Source organism: Anguilla rostrata, chromosome 1, assembly GCF_018555375.3.
Source record: "Anguilla rostrata isolate EN2019 chromosome 1, ASM1855537v3, whole genome shotgun sequence".
Classification (NCBI taxonomy): Eukaryota; Metazoa; Chordata; class Actinopteri; order Anguilliformes; family Anguillidae; genus Anguilla; species Anguilla rostrata.
This window is the reverse complement of record NC_057933.1, coordinates 71697436-71714617: the sequence shown is the minus strand read 5'-3', so window position 1 is coordinate 71714617 and position 17182 is coordinate 71697436. Positions and strand designations below refer to the sequence as shown.

Genomic DNA, 17182 nt, shown 5'->3' with positions numbered 1-17182 from the left:
GCGTATACCAACGGACCAAAATACATGAATAGTTATTGTATTTGTGTAAATTTAATTATCGACACATCCGTATAATAGCATAGTAACTCTATAGTACAAGTTAGACTTTCAGTAGTTACTGCTATGAATGTTGGTAGGTCAGTGTAGGTTCTCCCTCTGGCGGCGAGATACGGGAATCACATCTACACTGCAATTGTGTAGCCGAGCTACATTTTCCCCATATCGAAACGATTTGCGAGATGACAATGAAATTTGTATTACAGCACTACATATACCCACGAGTCCCCCAATTTATAACTGTTTTTAATTTAACACAAACCAAATATTATTTGAAGGGTTATTGCCACGATCTCATTCAAATCCCTGGCAGTTTCCGCACAATCTGCCTATTTTAATGACTTTTAATTGTACGTTACTTCTAAAATCATTTCCCACCATTGACACGAATTACATTAACTATCAGTGAAAAGCTAAATTCATTTTAAGAGCTACCTCACAAACTCAAGTAATCAGTGGTACCGGCAAGATACATTTTCTGTTTTTGACCACATAAGGGGCTTCTCTCAACGAGAGAAACCTTCTGGACAAATACTAAAAGAGCAAAAATTCCATTTAATGTTGCCATGCGTCTCTATGGTTTTATTTCAGCGTCTATAAGGTAGCATCAGGGTGGGCGGAAGTTTGTAAGACCTAATGTGTAGCCTATATGAAAAATGTTAAGTATATGTTTTTTATGACGGCCTAAATTATATAAATGTTCATCAAATACAGTTTATATTGGGTTTAAAACATAAACGTGTACATGATTTAAACGAAAGGGATGATGGGTATTCAAAATGCCTCCCAATCAGTACAACCAATCGAAATTATGGGAAGGGCCTTGTGCTATAAAATCACCCTAACAATAGTTTTGTGTATGCGTAAGCACAAAAAATTTCTTTGCTCCTAACTGAACCACGTTGTCGTCTTATACCGCTTTTGCTAGATTGTAATAAAAAGCCTAAAAATACCAATCGGTGAAGAAATACAGAAGATGGCCGTCACTCGGGGTCAAAGGAGAACTTTGAGTGACCAATCAGGGAGTCCCTTTATGTTATCTGAAAGCGTCTTACGCCCGCTCACGCCTCTCTTTAGAAGGCAATGCTCTTACGAGAATGTGTGCTGTAAACCAATAAAACACAAGGAGGGTGTGGCTATAGCATAGGCGTTAATATAAAATGAGATTCTGACAACTAGTTGGTGCTCGTCTCTCCGAGAAGGACGTTCCTTGTGTTTTAAGCAGTCTAGCAGCTATAATCAAATCACAATCATGGGTCCGAGGAAATTTTTCGTAGGTGGAAATTGGAAGATGAATGGCGATAAGAAAAGCCTGGGCGAACTTATCAATACAATGAACAGCGCAAAACTCCATGCTGAAACCGGTAGGTAAAATCATGTTCTTGCAGGCGATCAGATCTACTGAGAACATTGCTGTAGACATGTACCTAGCAAATTAGTTATGGTATAATTACAAATACGAGTTGGCCTAAAATAGATTGTACACCCGCAAGTGAACCAGCAAGCTAGTTTTTTATGTATCCCACTTGCTAGTTGTCCATAATCATTGACATGATTCATGATCAATCACTGTCGATGTATCCATTGAATTCACAGGACCTGGTTTTGATTCATTGTGTACGTTAGGTACTTTCAAGATCTGACAGGTATACTCAAACTAGCCGAGTAATTTGCTATATTTTAGCTGAAGCACCGCAGACAGGTAGTTGAATGTCGTTGTACGAGCTCGATTTTATACCTAGTCTTTTTTGGTGCTCTGTGCTATCGTTAATAAAATTGCGCGACAAACATATTAAATTTAATCCAGTGAACTAGCTATAAATGTGTGATCGAGAGGATGCGGGTTTTGTGAGAAGGAAATAATAGACCGGACGAGCACAACGTGGTGCAGGCTGCGTTCAGGGAGGCGGGGTGTGTGTCTTCGTGCACGTAGCCGTGCAAACCAGTCTGTCCGTTGTTATACGAGAATTCCCATTGCAATGAGTGTATGACACTCTGCAATTCCGTATTCTGACCACTCGACTTGTGTTGCGTATCCATTTTATAACGCAGCTACTTGCTAACTGTAAGGTGAACATATTCACAGTATAACGCTTGATAACTCTTACTCTGAATTAAAACTGCAGTCTGAAAGCTGTAACACCTTAGTTTACTAGCTTTCTCTTTACTCTTATATTATCCTCGCCCCGTACTTCCTCTCCCTTTTCTGTGATAGCGGCTCAGTGTCTCCATCTTGGTGCTTGGTACCCTTCCGTGCCTCATTGTAAAATTTCTCTTTGTGCCACGGTGGGTATAGCTCGGCCTTGGCTGATGTACAGTGTGGTCTGATTTCGGACTATTTATAAATAGCTTTCACGATCATGTCCAAAACGCCATTGGGATATCTCTCTTATTTCGGTTCAGTCTTCGGTTTAAATAAAGCGGCCTTGAACTTTTGCACTACTCTTGGCAATGCCAATCTTTCCACACTGACACTCGAACTTGGGCGAGGCACGGGCAAGCAGACGAAGGCCCGGGTACAGAATCTCTGAACGTTCAAAGCTAATGCACAGACATATTACAAAGACTAGCGTGGCGGCCTGAGTTTGAATGTGATATTTACATGGGCGACTATAGAAATCTGCAGTTGTGACTATAGAAATCTGCAGTTGTGACTCCGGTAATCTCCGACCTTTACCCATTGGTTTCCCCGTGACCCTGGCAGAATGTTAAGGTCTGGTCGGTAACCTTCTCAGCATTGCACTCTGACCTTTCTGTATTGGGGAGAGGGAGCTCTGAGTCGACTGACCTTTACTTAGGGAATAGTGACTTCAGATGGACTAATATAGACTCACTTGACCCAAGGTAGTGTTACATTGAGAATGTCAGGGTGTTTCCCAGTGCTACACTACTGTACTGTACTGTACAGTCCACAAAAAGCAAATCAATTCACCTTCAATAGTGAAATCAGATTATAGATTGGACAATGGAGCAGCTGGCTAAAGCCTGTTTTACCGCCTTCGTTGATATTGGGAAGCACTGTAAATTTGATATAACTGATAACCCCTGTCTGTTCTGAAGGTATACATAGGCTACCATAATGATCTTTCCCCAAACAGAGGTGGTGTGTGGTGCCCCTACGATCTACCTCGACTTTGCCAGGTCCAAGCTGGATCCCAAGATTGGAGTTGCTGCACAGAACTGCTATAAAGTTGCCAAGGGCGCCTTCACCGGAGAGATCAGGTACTGCCCCTGCACCTGTGCGTGGGAAACCTCTGCACACCTGAATGCTGACTTTAACTGGTGTGCCCTCTGCTCTCCACTGATCTCTCAGCCCTGCGATGATCAAGGACTGTGGGGTGCACTGGGTTATCCTGGGCCACTCTGAGAGGCGCCATGTTTTTGGGGAAAGCGATGAGGTACTCTGACTCATTGGCCCTCATCTTCACCATGAATTGTTTGTCACTTTTGCCATATTTGAGTTTGTGTGCCTGTGTGTGTGCCTGTGTGCGTGTCAAGCAATCTCTGCAGCTTATTGATTTCTGATCTCTCTCTGTCCTCTTTCTCGCCTTGGCGTCTGATTGGACATCTCCCTCGTGGTCCCGGCAGCTCATTGGCCAGAAGGTGGCTCATGCTCTGGAGTCTGGTCTGGGTGTGATTGCCTGCATCGGGGAGAAGCTGGACGAGAGGGAGGCTGGCATCACCGAGAAGGTCGTCTTTGCGCAGACCAAGGTCATCGCAGGTAGCTGCCATGCTCTTTTCTATCTTATTCTTAACAGCTTTTTGATATTGTGTTTATTAAGTTTTCTTTTTCAAAATCAGTTATGGATTTATTGATTGCTGAACATGTGATTTTGACAGACAACGTGAAGGACTGGAGCAAAGTTGTCCTCGCTTATGAGCCTGTCTGGGCCATTGGTACCGGCAAGACTGCCTCTCCCCAACAGGTATTAACCTTGCACATCTGCAGAAGGCTGCCTGGGGTCTCTGCAGGAAGTTACACACACTGGTATCTGTTTGACAATGCCCCAGCATGACAGGACTGTTTCACATTTTCACTCTGTGCTCCGCACATCTCAGTCAGACCTATAAGACTGACAGGTGAAAGTTCAGTTTTTTTTTTTTATTGTTGTGTGTGAAGTGTTGGGCTTTTCCCCCTCCCTTCTGTTCAGGCCCAGGAGGTTCATGAGAAGCTCAGGCACTGGATGAAGGACAATGTCTCTGAGGCGGTGGCCAACTCTGTCAGAATCATCTACGGAGGTCAGTAAGAGACTTCAACTCCGTTTTCGTGCTTCTGTCCACCCTCATTCGCCCAAAGGATGTCTTTCCTGTATACACTGCAGTGCTAAAATACATGTATATGTGAGGTTTAATTTGCTGTATTTTACCATAGATTTTTCCTTTAATAATTCAGTTAGGTGTCATAGCATCTATTTTGTCTACTAACAAAAACACTAGATTATTTTTGCTTCTGGCCAGAGCATATTTCCACAACCACAGGGTAGCACAACCACAGTCTTGTCTGTTTGTCATAGGCATTTTGTACGTTCGTGTGGCATCATTTGTATGCTTGTGTGTTGACCAGTGCCCTCGTTTTTTTGTTCAGGTTCAGTGACTGGTGCCACTGCCAAGGAGCTCGGCTCCCAGAAAGACGTGGATGGCTTCCTGGTGGGCGGAGCATCTCTGAAACCAGAGTTCGTTGACATCATCAACGCTCATGCATAAAAGGGAAGCAACGTGAGCCTGTGAGGTCAACTGACCCAGTCACAGACCAGTACAGCACTTAGACCCCCCCCCATCCTTGTCTTTCCAGTGTTTATGTGATGTCACTGCTTCTGTTTCCTTTTTTTCCTTTACTGTTTAAAGGGACAGATTGACACGCGCTGTACTGCATTTCAGTTCACGTACTGCAAACGCAGCGAGTGCGCGAACCCGTATGTCACTGTTAAAACAAGCACTGAATTGATGAAACGCCCTGGACAAACGGGCATGTCCGTACCTTGTGTGCACACTTTCAGTTTTCGGGTGGTCAATCAGATTGAGTGTCCTTTCAATACGTAGGTGGCTTTTTGTGTAGTTGATGTTTTGTTGCTAAACCTTCCCTTTAGAATTGCATGTCCTGCTTTCTCATTGGCTGGTATGCCACAGGGGAGTGTTCCTCACCAGGTGTCAATCATGTCTTGGCCAATAATTGTTAGAGGGAAAGTGTGTAGGATAAAGACCATTTTAATAAACTGTAAGAAACTAAATGTGTACTTTTCTTTCTTGCTTTCCCCCCTTTGGAACCATCTCATTTTTTTCACGTCTTATTTCCACACCCAAATTGTCTCCTTCAACTGCACCTTGGCTGACAGTGTCTGCATGTTATTTGCAGTCTGTATCATTTCCAGATTTCTAAGTATCTTCTCCACTGTCCATATAAACTTACAGTATTTCAGTATGAGGTTTTCTAGCCAAGCTGCTGTGCAGTTAGCTGACGTGAATAACACTTTGTGAATGAAACACATGAAATGCACTTTTGTATGTCGCTTTGGATGAAAGCGTCTGCCAAATAGATGTGTAATGTCATGAGTCAATCAGGCATCAATCACTTTGTGGGGGCGGAGCTACCACAGTCACTTTCCTCCCTTTATGTGCTGCCTCTATACTCTTGTGATATCTGGTTACTACTAGGCTGGGACCAGCGAACCAGACTGACTAGGTTTTATTGGAGTATGTGGATCCTTAAGCGAGATGACAAATGTGAGCTAGTAATTCTAAAAATAGTTTTCTTCCTTGTGTAGTGCCTTGTCTTAAGACCCATTCATTCTGGTTGAAGCCCATAATAGCTACCCGTCACTCAAAATAATTTTCATCTGCAATAGCCATCCTCATCTGTATTTAATTTGTTTGGCCATCTCTGACTGTAACTTTAATGTGCCAGTAATAGGAGGTCTTCTATTCTGGGACTCCGGTGATAAATTCTTTTACAGACACATATGCTGTCAGGGGAAAATGACATGTGCACTTTGTGAGGTGACAGTATTTGATGCCTATCTGGCGGTTGTACATACATTAGCCACTAGATGGCGCAAGGTAATGCAGAAAGCTTTTTTTACTCCACTGTCTACTGCTGTTGTGCATAGCTGATATAGGAGTCAGAGGTGATGCACACAGCTGGTTCAGGGAGATTGTTCGGACCTGATCGACCAGAAGAGGTCGCTGGTGAGCAGCGTGCGGAGTGATGCAGCCAATCCCACTGTCTGAAACCTTCCCTGCGTGATGCTAGAAATCAGTTATACACTAGCCACGGTTATTACTGGACAACCTACTACGGATTGTGACCCTTTACATTCAATTCTGGTATTTCTAGAACAATAATTAAAACATTTCTCACCAATTAGTTGTGTATTATAACAAATGAATCAGTCCAGTTGCATTATATCACATTTTTTTTACATTACATTAATCTTACATTTAAGAGTGTGATACAAGAAACTTCTGGCATTTATCATATAAGTATTTATCATAATTATAATTAAATAGTTAAACAGAGTTTTTCATATACACTGCATTTCTTCGGCTCTTACTGTAGCACTGCACTCCTCTGCTGTTTGAAGGACAGCTCTGCTAATGCGTTTGAAACAAGTGTATATCCCTCTGGGTGCAACCGTTAAAATCATAGACAGGTATATTGCTCACTTCAGAGTTATGGCTTCATACTGAAAAAAACTTTCGCTGTGGTCATGATGCAATTGCTTGAGTGGGAAAAAAAAAACTGATTGTTAACACACAAGAAATTAATAAAATCCACACATTTTCCACACAAGTGATGTAAGAAATACGATGGTTGGTTAAAATAAAAAATACATTGGTTAAAATGAGAAGAATTTTCACCGCCTATCATGACTGGTGGTGCCTTTAAGAAATGAGACAGGTGAGCCCTGGGTGACTGAATCCTCACCAGGTCCTACCTGCTGCTCTGTGCTCTTTGTCATCAGCAGGTTGTTTTTATTGATGCACAATTTGCCACTTTCCATCTGGCCCTTCGGCCCGTCTAATGGGCTTCACAAGCAGAAACAGCCTGGAATTTATTGGTTTTGAATTGCAGTGAACACAGTGTACCGGAATCGTTTCAAATATAATCATGAGATAGTTATGCATATGAAATTAGATTTGTTCAAGAGGATTCATTAATATTTACCTGTGTAAATCAGCATTTACAAGAAATCTGAGAACAAGAAGAGGTCATCAGACACATGGTAACATACAGAATCCAATTTTAAATGGGAAATCTTTTGATCATGTGTCCCTATGAAGTTGTGAGCTATGAGCTTAATTTGAAAAGCACAGTTGCTATTGCAGGCTGACCCCAATGCTGCAATGTCCTCCATTGGGTTGAAGCATTTTCTTCTGTCACATGTCACCTGTTAGGCTTAAACTGATCATCGTTAAGCCATTACCCTCTAAATGGGGCTCCCTTAAACCGTTCAGGTGTAGGGGTATCCTGAATGCATTTTTATTTCATTAGAAAAAGGTTATTGGATTGCTTGGCCTGTTAAGTAGCTGTTCCAATATGTCGTCCCTTCGTCTGGCACCAAATCCAGTCACTGTGGCCAGCACTGTGCCTAATTTTTAAGTGAAATTATGGGTACAAACCAGGTGTAAACAGAACTCTCTAGTGTCCCTAGTGGTGCACAAAGGATGTCCACCTGAATGCAGACACTGTAAAGCAGAGGTGGCCAAAACCTGGACAGCAGCAGGGTCTGCTGGTTTTTGTTGTCACTCAATACTTAATTGATCTATTAAAGCAGTCTATTACACAGTGAACTCACCTCACCTGGTTTCGTGGGTCGAAAGTGGTTGTTGTATTTAAGGTGAAAATAAAGACTAGCAGACCCTGTGGCTCCCCTGGACCAGGGTTGGCCCTCCTGCTCGAAAGCTCTTCTCTCATCTTCAATTCACGGCACATGCAATTTATTTACCCCTTTGATGACCCAGGTATATATATATATATATATATATATATATAGTGTATTTGTACACACACACACACAGAAAGTGTCAGTTTCCCTGAAAGTAGAAAGTATCATGCCTGTTCCTCAATATAATCTTCCTGCCTTCCTCTCTGTTATCCCCAGGCAAAGCCTCTGATTGATGCCATCAATCAAAGTGTCACCTCAGCTCTTCCTCACAGCAGAGACCTGGTATCATGGCTCTCTGAGATTCCAAAACTCAGAAAAGGGATCAGACATATCTCTCATCTCATCTCATCTCATCTCATCTCATCTCATCTCATCTCATCTCATCTCATCTCATCGCATCTCATCTCTCTCTCTCCCTCCCTCCCTCTCTCTCTCCCCATCTAATGAAATGAGTGTCTGTTCATTCATAAGGAGAAGCATGGTATATAAATAAAAAGGATACATACAGACAGGTGTACACAAGGTGCAAATTCACATTTTGCTAATAATTGGTAAAACACAGTCAGACAACTCCTCTTCACACGAATGGACTCCACAAAATGCACAAAACTTGTTAATGCTCATTTTCATGCTCCAAACTCTTTTTGAGTGTGACAGCTGACAGCTATTTTATGTGACAGGATATAACATAAAGTGCCACCAAGTTGACATCAATGTATTAAATACTACCAGCCAACAAATACACACTAAATGCAATGGCACCATATAATTTGACTGTTACAATACGGAAATTACTGTCAAAAACTTACAGTCAAATATCAAAACACAAAAACCCACGAGCAGACTATAAAAGCTGGGGTGTGCAGCTCCAGTTCTGGATCGTTGGTGTGCCTGCTGGTTTTAGTTTCGACCAATTATTCTAGCTTAATTTTCTGAAAAAAATCTGTACACGCCAATCCTGGTTTCACTCCTACAGGGAATGACCATCTGGCCTGAACAGAGGTGGAAAGTCCAGAGGTCAGAAAATAATAGTCCTGCCATGTATTTCTTCCACCCGCAAACTCAGCAGGTTGATTTCACACATTAGTTCTACCTCCTTGTGCTAATTACCAAACCCAGGTGATTGGAACAAAATACTAGGGAGGACTTTTACTTTCTGAACCTGGATTTTCCAACTCTGGGCCTGAAGACTAGCCTGCCAGAGTCCAGCAGCATGGTGGTGACAAATCTCCTTCTAATTTTTTACTCAAGGAAATATGTGCTAAAAAGAATATTTACAATATTTATGGACTGACTTGCACCATGGCCGCCAACTAATGGGCATTTGCTTTGCGTTGTTTCCTCTTGTGATTGGTTGATCTGTGTGCTGCTGGCAGTAATCACTGGATGAGAGCTTTGAGTTTGATACAGGACCATGGCAAGTGAGTCTGACGGTGAGTTTGATACAGATGTATAGCAAACATAAATTTCTTGCAGGACGTCCATGCCTCCCTCCCCAGCCTTTAACTGTGACAAGTGCACCAATAGGATGGATTAGGCTACTGTGCTGTAGGAGTGCTTACTGTAGGATGTGTCCTAGGGAGGCATGTCCTATAAACACATTATGTATATGTGTATGTGTGCCTGTACTGTGCGGATGTATGTGTGTGTACAGTATGCAGGTGGATTTGTGTGCCTACATGTATTTATTTATTCGTGACCTGCAGGTTGACCCCACAGTGTATCTGCAGACTGGATGAGTGGGGTCACAAAAAAAAAAACAACATTCTGATTAATCATGGTTGGGTGGTGGGTGCGTGAGAAATAAATGTGAAGATAAATTATGTTATTTTACAGCAAATAAAAATATATTATCACATCTCTGAAGCTTTATTTGTTGTCTGGTGTGCATTAATAGACAGTGTTGTGGAGTGACAGAACTACATGTAATGGAGCTAGCACTCTGTCTCTTTATAGTTTTTATGCGGAGGGACACCAAAAAATAAAAAATAAATAAATAAAATAAAACATCAGAGGATGAGGTGTAACAGCCCAGACTGCCACTGTCCGTACCTCCGGAATAGGGAACGGCAGCCTTGTTCAACACCACAGGGGCACTCTAAAGCAGACAGTGAGATGGCCCCATGATGCAATCATCCCAGAGGGCTAAATGGCAGGCACTTGAAACACATAATTGCATGTATTTATGTTGTGTATAATACCGGCTATTTGCCTCTTTTTTTTTTTTTTGCATGGTTTTGACCACTATGCCATCTGTAAAGTATCCTATATCGCCATCACTTTCATTGTTTAGTTTATAGAAACATTTTGGGAGGTGTTTTGTATTTTCGTAATACAGTAAATTTAATGTATCATTGCCCCGCCCCTGCTGAGCAGCAGATGGGGGAGTGCTTTCCTAGCAAAGGCTCAGCACCCTGGAATAAATCAACATCTGCCCGCAACTTCGAATTCACAACTTTGAAGGATGAGTTTGCGATTGATCGTCACGAACGTCCAGGTAGTCTCAGCCATCGCGTCTGCTGCTGACAGGGGGAGGGTCGTGTGTGTGTGCGTCCTGCCGTGCCTGTTCCTCTGAGCCCTCTGCCACCACCAGGTCAGCACCCCGCTGGATGCGGTCAATGTGCCCGCTGATCCAGCTCCCCCGTTGGCTCGAGGTGCGTAGCGGTTTTTCGGGCCCTTTGGCCAGGGCTGAGAGATGTGGATAGAAAAACAGGGGAAAAGCATTAAAAAAATAAAGTGAATACATTTAAAGATAAGTTCTTACTCCCCGGTTTGAACTGTCGTCTCTTCCCTATGCGTTAATGGCATTATGTCAGTTCAGCAGGGCTCAGACTAGCATAGCATGGTATTGTGCAACAAGGCAGGAAAATCTACCCACTAAAACCTTCCACCCCTGGGAGAAGCTGCAGTCAGTTATACAGTGTGTCCCATAGGATTCCTGACAGCAGTCAGCACCGGCACAGTTGGGATTTGATTCTGGTCATGAGAATAACTCACCATGTGTATTAGAGTCTATGGCAGGACAATGGTGATACACTGGCAGGGACTGTAGTTCACCAGCCCACTAAGACTGTGTCTCAGCCTGTCTCTCTCTCTCGCACTGTCACAATATATTCTCTCGACAGGATGGCTTTAGATTCAGAGAGACTGATGTAATCTCTTTGTAACTGGTCCTTGGCTGCAGTGAGATCTCTATAATCTCTCTCTAATTGGTTCTTGGCTGCTGTGAGGTTTACATAATCTCTTTGTAAGTGGTCTTTGGCTGCAGTGAGGCTTATGTAGTCTCTTTGTAATTGGTCCTTGGCTGCAGTGAGGTTTAAGTAGTCTATTTGTAATTGGTCCTTGGCTGCAGTGAGGTTTAAGTAGTCTATTTGTAATTGGTCCTTGGCTGCAGTGAGATTTAAGTAGTCTATTTGTAATTGGTCCTTGGCTGCAGTGAGGTTTAAGTAGACTCTCTGGTGTTCTGTAGCAGTTCAGGTGCTGTAACCTCTCTGTAGTTGATCAGAAATTTAGGTGTCATACTTGAGAATCTCCAGTTTCACCTCAGGTTCAACAGCACTGAAAGAACCTCTGTCGTCTGTGTTAAGGGTGAGAGACAGAGAAAAACGAATAAGGAGGATGACTACCGATTCCCAGACACACTTTGGTCAACAAGAGAGTCATGAACACATAATGTAACGGCTGCAGCCTTAAAACAATTACCAGTGCACCGCTCGGGGCTGGAAGACATGAGCTGTTAATTTCAGTGTGAAAATAAGTGACAGTTGGCAGCCCACTCCGCACTGCACTGCTCGTCTCTTCTCTCCCACGTTGACTGGGGACATCACAACATTCAGACAGGCCTTTAAATATGGCCGGGCGTTGCAGTAATTTGCACTGGCAGTGGAAGATCAGAGCGATGTTCGCAGCCAGTAGGACAGCACACAGCGGCCCCAGACGCACCGCAGCTGGTCTACAGGGGAGGTGGACTGGCCACAGCTTCCTCTGTGGAATCTGAGCACAAAAAACCATAATAACACTATATCAGTCTGGGCAGTTTGGCAGCGCGCTAACAATAACACCATATATTTACTTTGGCTGCAGCTTATGTCCCGCAAGCTTGCCACTCAAAAAGCAGTAACTTATCCATAATGTGTAAAGGATCTCATCAGCTGAGCAACCGAACAACAACAAAATCTGAATTTTGACTCACTAAAAGACAAGTAATCATTTACAAAAAATTCTTTACATACAATGAAGTTATGGAAACGACCCTGTGTTATAGCTAAACACAAATGTGAACATTATTTGAATTGAAGCTACCGGACATAAAATAATTTTACAAGAACAAAGAGATAATAAAGTACATGAGTATGAACTTGGATTGATGACAGTGGGCTTGAGAGTGGGCTGTCAGCACACTGCAAAAAAAAAAACAAAAAAAACTTCTCAGTGGTAAGAATAGTTTTATTCTTACAATGTGCAAAGTGCAAAAATGTAGGATGAAAAACAACAGCTAATTCTTTGGCAATGTGCCTTCCTTAGTATTATAAGCCTAAGGACGTAGGCTTAGAAAAATAAAACAAGCATATCAAAAATGATATTTCCTCAAATAAAGGTCCCTTTAACTTCCCTGAATATTGCCATGGCCCTTCTTAAAATACATTCCATGAGACTGATCAATATTAAATGATGCAGCTAATTGGCCAAACCCCTTTAAAATAAATCTGTTATATAGGACATTTCTATTGTTCTAAACAATGATTGGGTCTTTCTGGAGTCTACATATCCATCTGTCTCCAGTTCCTGCCAATGGTGGTATTACTGTTCAGCTAAAAAGCTGAAAAAAATGGCAATAACTATCGACTTACTGGATGTGAATAAAAAATTATTTCAGATTACATTAAAGCACAAACAACTAGCAAGAGCAACATCAACAGTCATTCCCATGGGTTGCTCCAATGCTACATAATGACAGGAGTGCTGAATATTTATACCTATTTAATTCACACAGTCAGGGCCTCTTAGCAATGCATAAGGGATCTGTTCAGGTGTGCTGTATATTTCAAACCTGCTAGGCTTCACATTTGTGTATGAATTATCCAGGCCCTTTAGCACAGTTGACTCATCTTGTGGGGACATCTGCACTGTCTTCACTGTCTCCATAGCAGTGCTTAGACCAGTTCGGGATGCTCAGTGTCTGAACTGATGCAAACTTGCTCCCTTCTCTGGTACATGAGTATATGATTGCGTGCACATATGTGTGTGTGTGTGCATGTGTGTCTGTGTGTGTGCATATAATTTTGTGCGTTGATTTGTTAGTGTACCACGTGAGTTCTGGTTGAGAATTATCGACACCAGGCAGATGCTTGTGTTTTTTTTTAGAAACAAATTTGTTACTTCCTGTGACTTCAATGTGCCCATGAAAAAACACTTGTTTACCCTTGTGATCCCTACTACATAAGCCACACATGTTCAGTTCAAGTCTACTTTCCTTGGTCTAATTATTTACATACCCCTTAACTGTTAAAAATTCACCCATTCAAAATATTGCAAAATGCTAAATGTTATGATATTACTGATTGAATTGTATTCTTTCTTGTATTCATTTGTGGAAACACATCCCTGGTCTTATATCTGAAGGAGGGCCATCATAAGAAGGACACTGTAGGGCACAAAATCCAGAGTCTTAGCAGAGTAGTAAAACTGATTAAATGGTCTCTTGGTGGTTTGTTTCTCTCCCTACAGACTGCTCACTGGAATCCTGATATGACTCATGTGAACCCCATCAGTCCTGATTTAGCTTCCGTCTCCCAGTGGAGTCTGGACTGCAGCACGAAGTTGCTATAATGGATACACAAGTGTGTGTGTGTGTGTGTGTATGTGTGTGTGTGTGTGTGTGTATGTGTGTGTGTGCGGGGGGGGGGGGTTATTTAGCTATTTACTGGTACGTATTTGTGTGTGCATGTGTCCATATGTGTGAGCGTGCATTTGTTTGCGAGAGAGTGAGTGTTTCCGCATGGTTTGTGCATGCTTGTGCCCAACTTCAGAGGGAAATTCCAATATTTTTGTGAACCCCAGTATAGCACAAAATATGTTGCATTAATTTGAAAATATTTTAAACTCAATTAAAGTATACTTTATATTCTGACCCTATCTTAAGTGGTCAGAAAGCCTTTGTTGGGATCTATGGAACACATGAAACAACCGTGTAACAATTGCTTGCTCACTGCTGTCTTATCTTCCTCTGGCTTGCCTATCGCCGAGGTCACATGATCGTAGACCTGTCTCCCGCAGTCTCCTGGATACAGTCACTTTCACGTAATCTGTAAAACCTGATTGGTTAATGCAAGGTTTACTGTGTCTAAACGTGAGTATGGTTGGCTGCAACTTGCTGTGGTTTGTTCAGAGCTAATGCTGACCTGCCTGCAGCTTCTTGTCAGTCTGATGAAGATGAAGGTGAAGATGAACTCTCGAGTGTGAGGGGAGAGGAAGAAATGGCCAGGAAGGAGCCTTTCCAACATGCAGGCACACAGAGACAGCAACATGCTAAATGAATGTAAAATGCCTGAATCAGCAGTCACTGCAGTGCACTTTTTTAAAGACATTTTAGAAAAACAAAGAGTACTTACCAACCGTCCATTTTATTTGGACATGTGATCCAGGAGGGGGCGCTGTCGAGGCACAGACACACCGCTTTTTTCACACTTGTGCAAGTTATTGGTGGTTAACAAGTGGGGGGAAAAAAGCAAAGATGGCCAAGCACAAGCAAAACCTATAGGAATTTGAAGCAGTCTGGAACTAACAAATTTATTGTTTGTCCATTTCACATATTCTAATGAATAATTTCCTCTAAGCAACAACTTCTTTTCCATTTCTTTTATTTTTTCTCTCAAAAAAACCATCACCAGAGTATCCAGGTGACAGTATATTCATTCTTCTGGTGCCCACTGACATTTACGAATAGATTATAACCTTTCAGAAATACAGAGAAAAACCTTAATGTCAGACCAACATTTCTCCGGTACATGAAGTTGAATAAGTGCAAGTTGGATGTATATACTGAATTTAGTGGAATTCAAAGACCAAAAGCCATATCGTATCTGGAGTATCACGCTGTTAATATATAGATAGAGATATGTATACAGATATACACATACAGAGACTGGGTATAGTTAAAGCACACAAAGCATCAATAACAATTCATAACGAGTGAAAATAATCAACACGATTTTAATCTTCTTCATGTTCATAAGAATATAATTCAATGCGGAGAAGGGGGCATGAGGCCATAAGAATGATGAGATTAATAATCTGAAGCAGAAAAAAAATGTTCTTGATGTGACTAGATTTTTATTCAAAAGCAAAATGTTTTTGAATAAATTCTATTTCAAAACAAAAAAGCGTATATAGAAAAGCATTTTGATTCAGTCAAGAATTTTCGTCTGTGAAAAAATGCATTTGAAATCTGGACTGTTTCCACTGTACTGAGATTGCACTCCACTGTTTGGCAGCAGATTCCTGAATTGACTGACAGACGTGTTGCACACACAGCATGTCCATTTTGGTGTGTGTGTGATTTGTATGTGTTGTTGGTCCGGCTGGTAAGAAAGAGGGGAAAGGCTTATTGTGATAAACAAACCAGTGTTTGTGTAAACCTTTACACCCCTACCTACACTGCACACTCTTACCGCCTGCTGCTTGGTGCCCGCCTGCCCCCCCCCCCCCCCCCCCCCGAAACCCAAAGCAAGTGTCTGCCGTTGTTCCCATGGTGAAGTGAGCGACTCAAGAACTGTAATCAATCAATCAATCAGCTTTTATTTGATGCAGCACTCCTTGCAATCAAACTGTCACAGGGTGCTTTGCAGTGTGCTGTTTCCCCCGGGAACAGAATAAAGAATGAAACACTTGACACTGAACAGGGAAACTAAAGAATAAAATAAAGACCCCAACCGTCTGGTCAGGATAATCTCCTTGAGATTTGCAGGAAAATTTATATTTATTATGTTCTATGTCAGTGAAGGACAGTTTGTCAAAGAGAGAGAGAGAGAGAGACACACACAGAGAGATAGATAGATAGATAGATAGAGAGATAGACATACAGATACAGATAGAGAGAGACAGAGAGAGGGGGAGAGAGACAGACAGATAGAGAGAGGGAGAGAGACAGATAGATAGAGAGACATACAGATAAAGAGAAAGAAAGAGAGAGAGAGAGAGAGAGAGAGAGTGATGCTAGTGGCAGACAGCGTTTCCTGTTCAATGCAGATCCTATTATTTTTACACTGGGGTGGAGGGGGGGGGGGGGAGGGTGTGGGAGTGTAAGAGCGAGCACAGTCTCTGTTCATGTCCTCCGGGACTGGGACTGAATGCTGCGTAGTATATAATGCCATAACGATGGAGCCGCTTTGAGTTCAGGTCCTTCCATTGCTGGAAATCACTGGCCTGGCCTGGTCCTTGTGACTCAGCATGATGCTCGCAGAGCCAGCAATCACCCACCACTGCTGGTTCTTTGAGTGCCCACCTCGTCCCGCCCCCCCCATCTGTCCATAGAACATTTTCCCAAAAGGCTTGGGGGTCATCTAGGTGTTTTTTTTTTCTTTGCAAATGTGGGGTGAGCATTGATGTTTCTCTTGGTTAACAGTGGTTTCCATCTTGCTACTCTCCCATGAATCCCATTTTGCCCGGTCTCTTTCTTATTGTGAAATCATGAACACTGACCTTAGCTAAGGCAAGAGATACCTGCAGTGCTTTGGGTGTTCTTCGGGAATATTTTGGGACTCCCCTGGACAAGTCACTGTGCCTTTGGATAAATTTTGGCAGGCTGGCTGCTCCTGGGGAGATTCACCACTGTTCCAAGTTTTCTCCATTTGGAGACAATGACCAGGGCCTTAGAAATGGCTATGTAACCCTTTCCACAATTATATATTTAAGTTATACATTTAAATATCACAATTATGTATTATATATAAACTTTTCCCTCATCTCTTCGTGAATTTTCTTTTATCGCGACATAGTGCGCTTAAACAAGCTTTGTGGTGACTATTCACTCTGATGGCAAGGTTCAATATGAGTGAGGTTTAGATTCAACAGGACTGGTTTCAAACAAGCCTGGCTGTTTTTAGAGAGCTGAATCTAAGTATCAATGAACTTCGGATGTTTATTTTTTGTTAAAGAAATGAAATAATAATTAACTAAATGTGTTCTGTTTCCCTTCATCTAATATCTGATTTTTCATTGATTCATTGTGCAATAATTTAGGA

The 17182-nt window shown here is 42.1% G+C and overlaps 1 protein-coding gene and 1 non-coding gene across 2 annotated transcripts; one reads left to right on the top strand and one right to left on the bottom strand.

Moving 5' to 3' along the window:
- Nucleotides 1-552: 552 nt before the first annotated feature.
- LOC135242121 (U7 small nuclear RNA) lies at nucleotides 553-611 on the bottom strand. Its single transcript, XR_010326231.1, has one exon. It is a non-coding gene; the product is annotated as a U7 small nuclear RNA (small nuclear RNA).
- A 618-nt stretch (nucleotides 612-1229) lies between these two features.
- On the top strand, nucleotides 1230-5285 carry tpi1b (triosephosphate isomerase 1b). Its single transcript, XM_064310738.1, has 7 exons — nucleotides 1230-1421; nucleotides 3156-3279; nucleotides 3371-3455; nucleotides 3646-3778; nucleotides 3898-3983; nucleotides 4209-4296; nucleotides 4643-5285. The coding sequence occupies exons 1-7, from the start codon at nucleotides 1310-1312 to the stop codon at nucleotides 4759-4761; spliced, it is 747 nt and encodes a 248-aa protein (XP_064166808.1). The 5' UTR covers nucleotides 1230-1309; the 3' UTR covers nucleotides 4762-5285.
- The last annotated feature ends 11897 nt before the right edge of the window (nucleotides 5286-17182 follow it).

Coding starts and splice junctions, on each gene's coding strand:
- tpi1b (XM_064310738.1), top strand. CDS start 1,310: ATGGGTCCGAGGAAATTTTTCGTAGGTGGAAATTGGAAGATGAATGGC. Junction 1,422..3,155: donor AAAACTCCATGCTGAAACCG/GTAGGTAAAATC, acceptor TTCCCCAAACAG/AGGTGGTGTGTGGTGCCCCT. Junction 3,984..4,208: donor AGACTGCCTCTCCCCAACAG/GTATTAACCTTG, acceptor CCTTCTGTTCAG/GCCCAGGAGGTTCATGAGAA.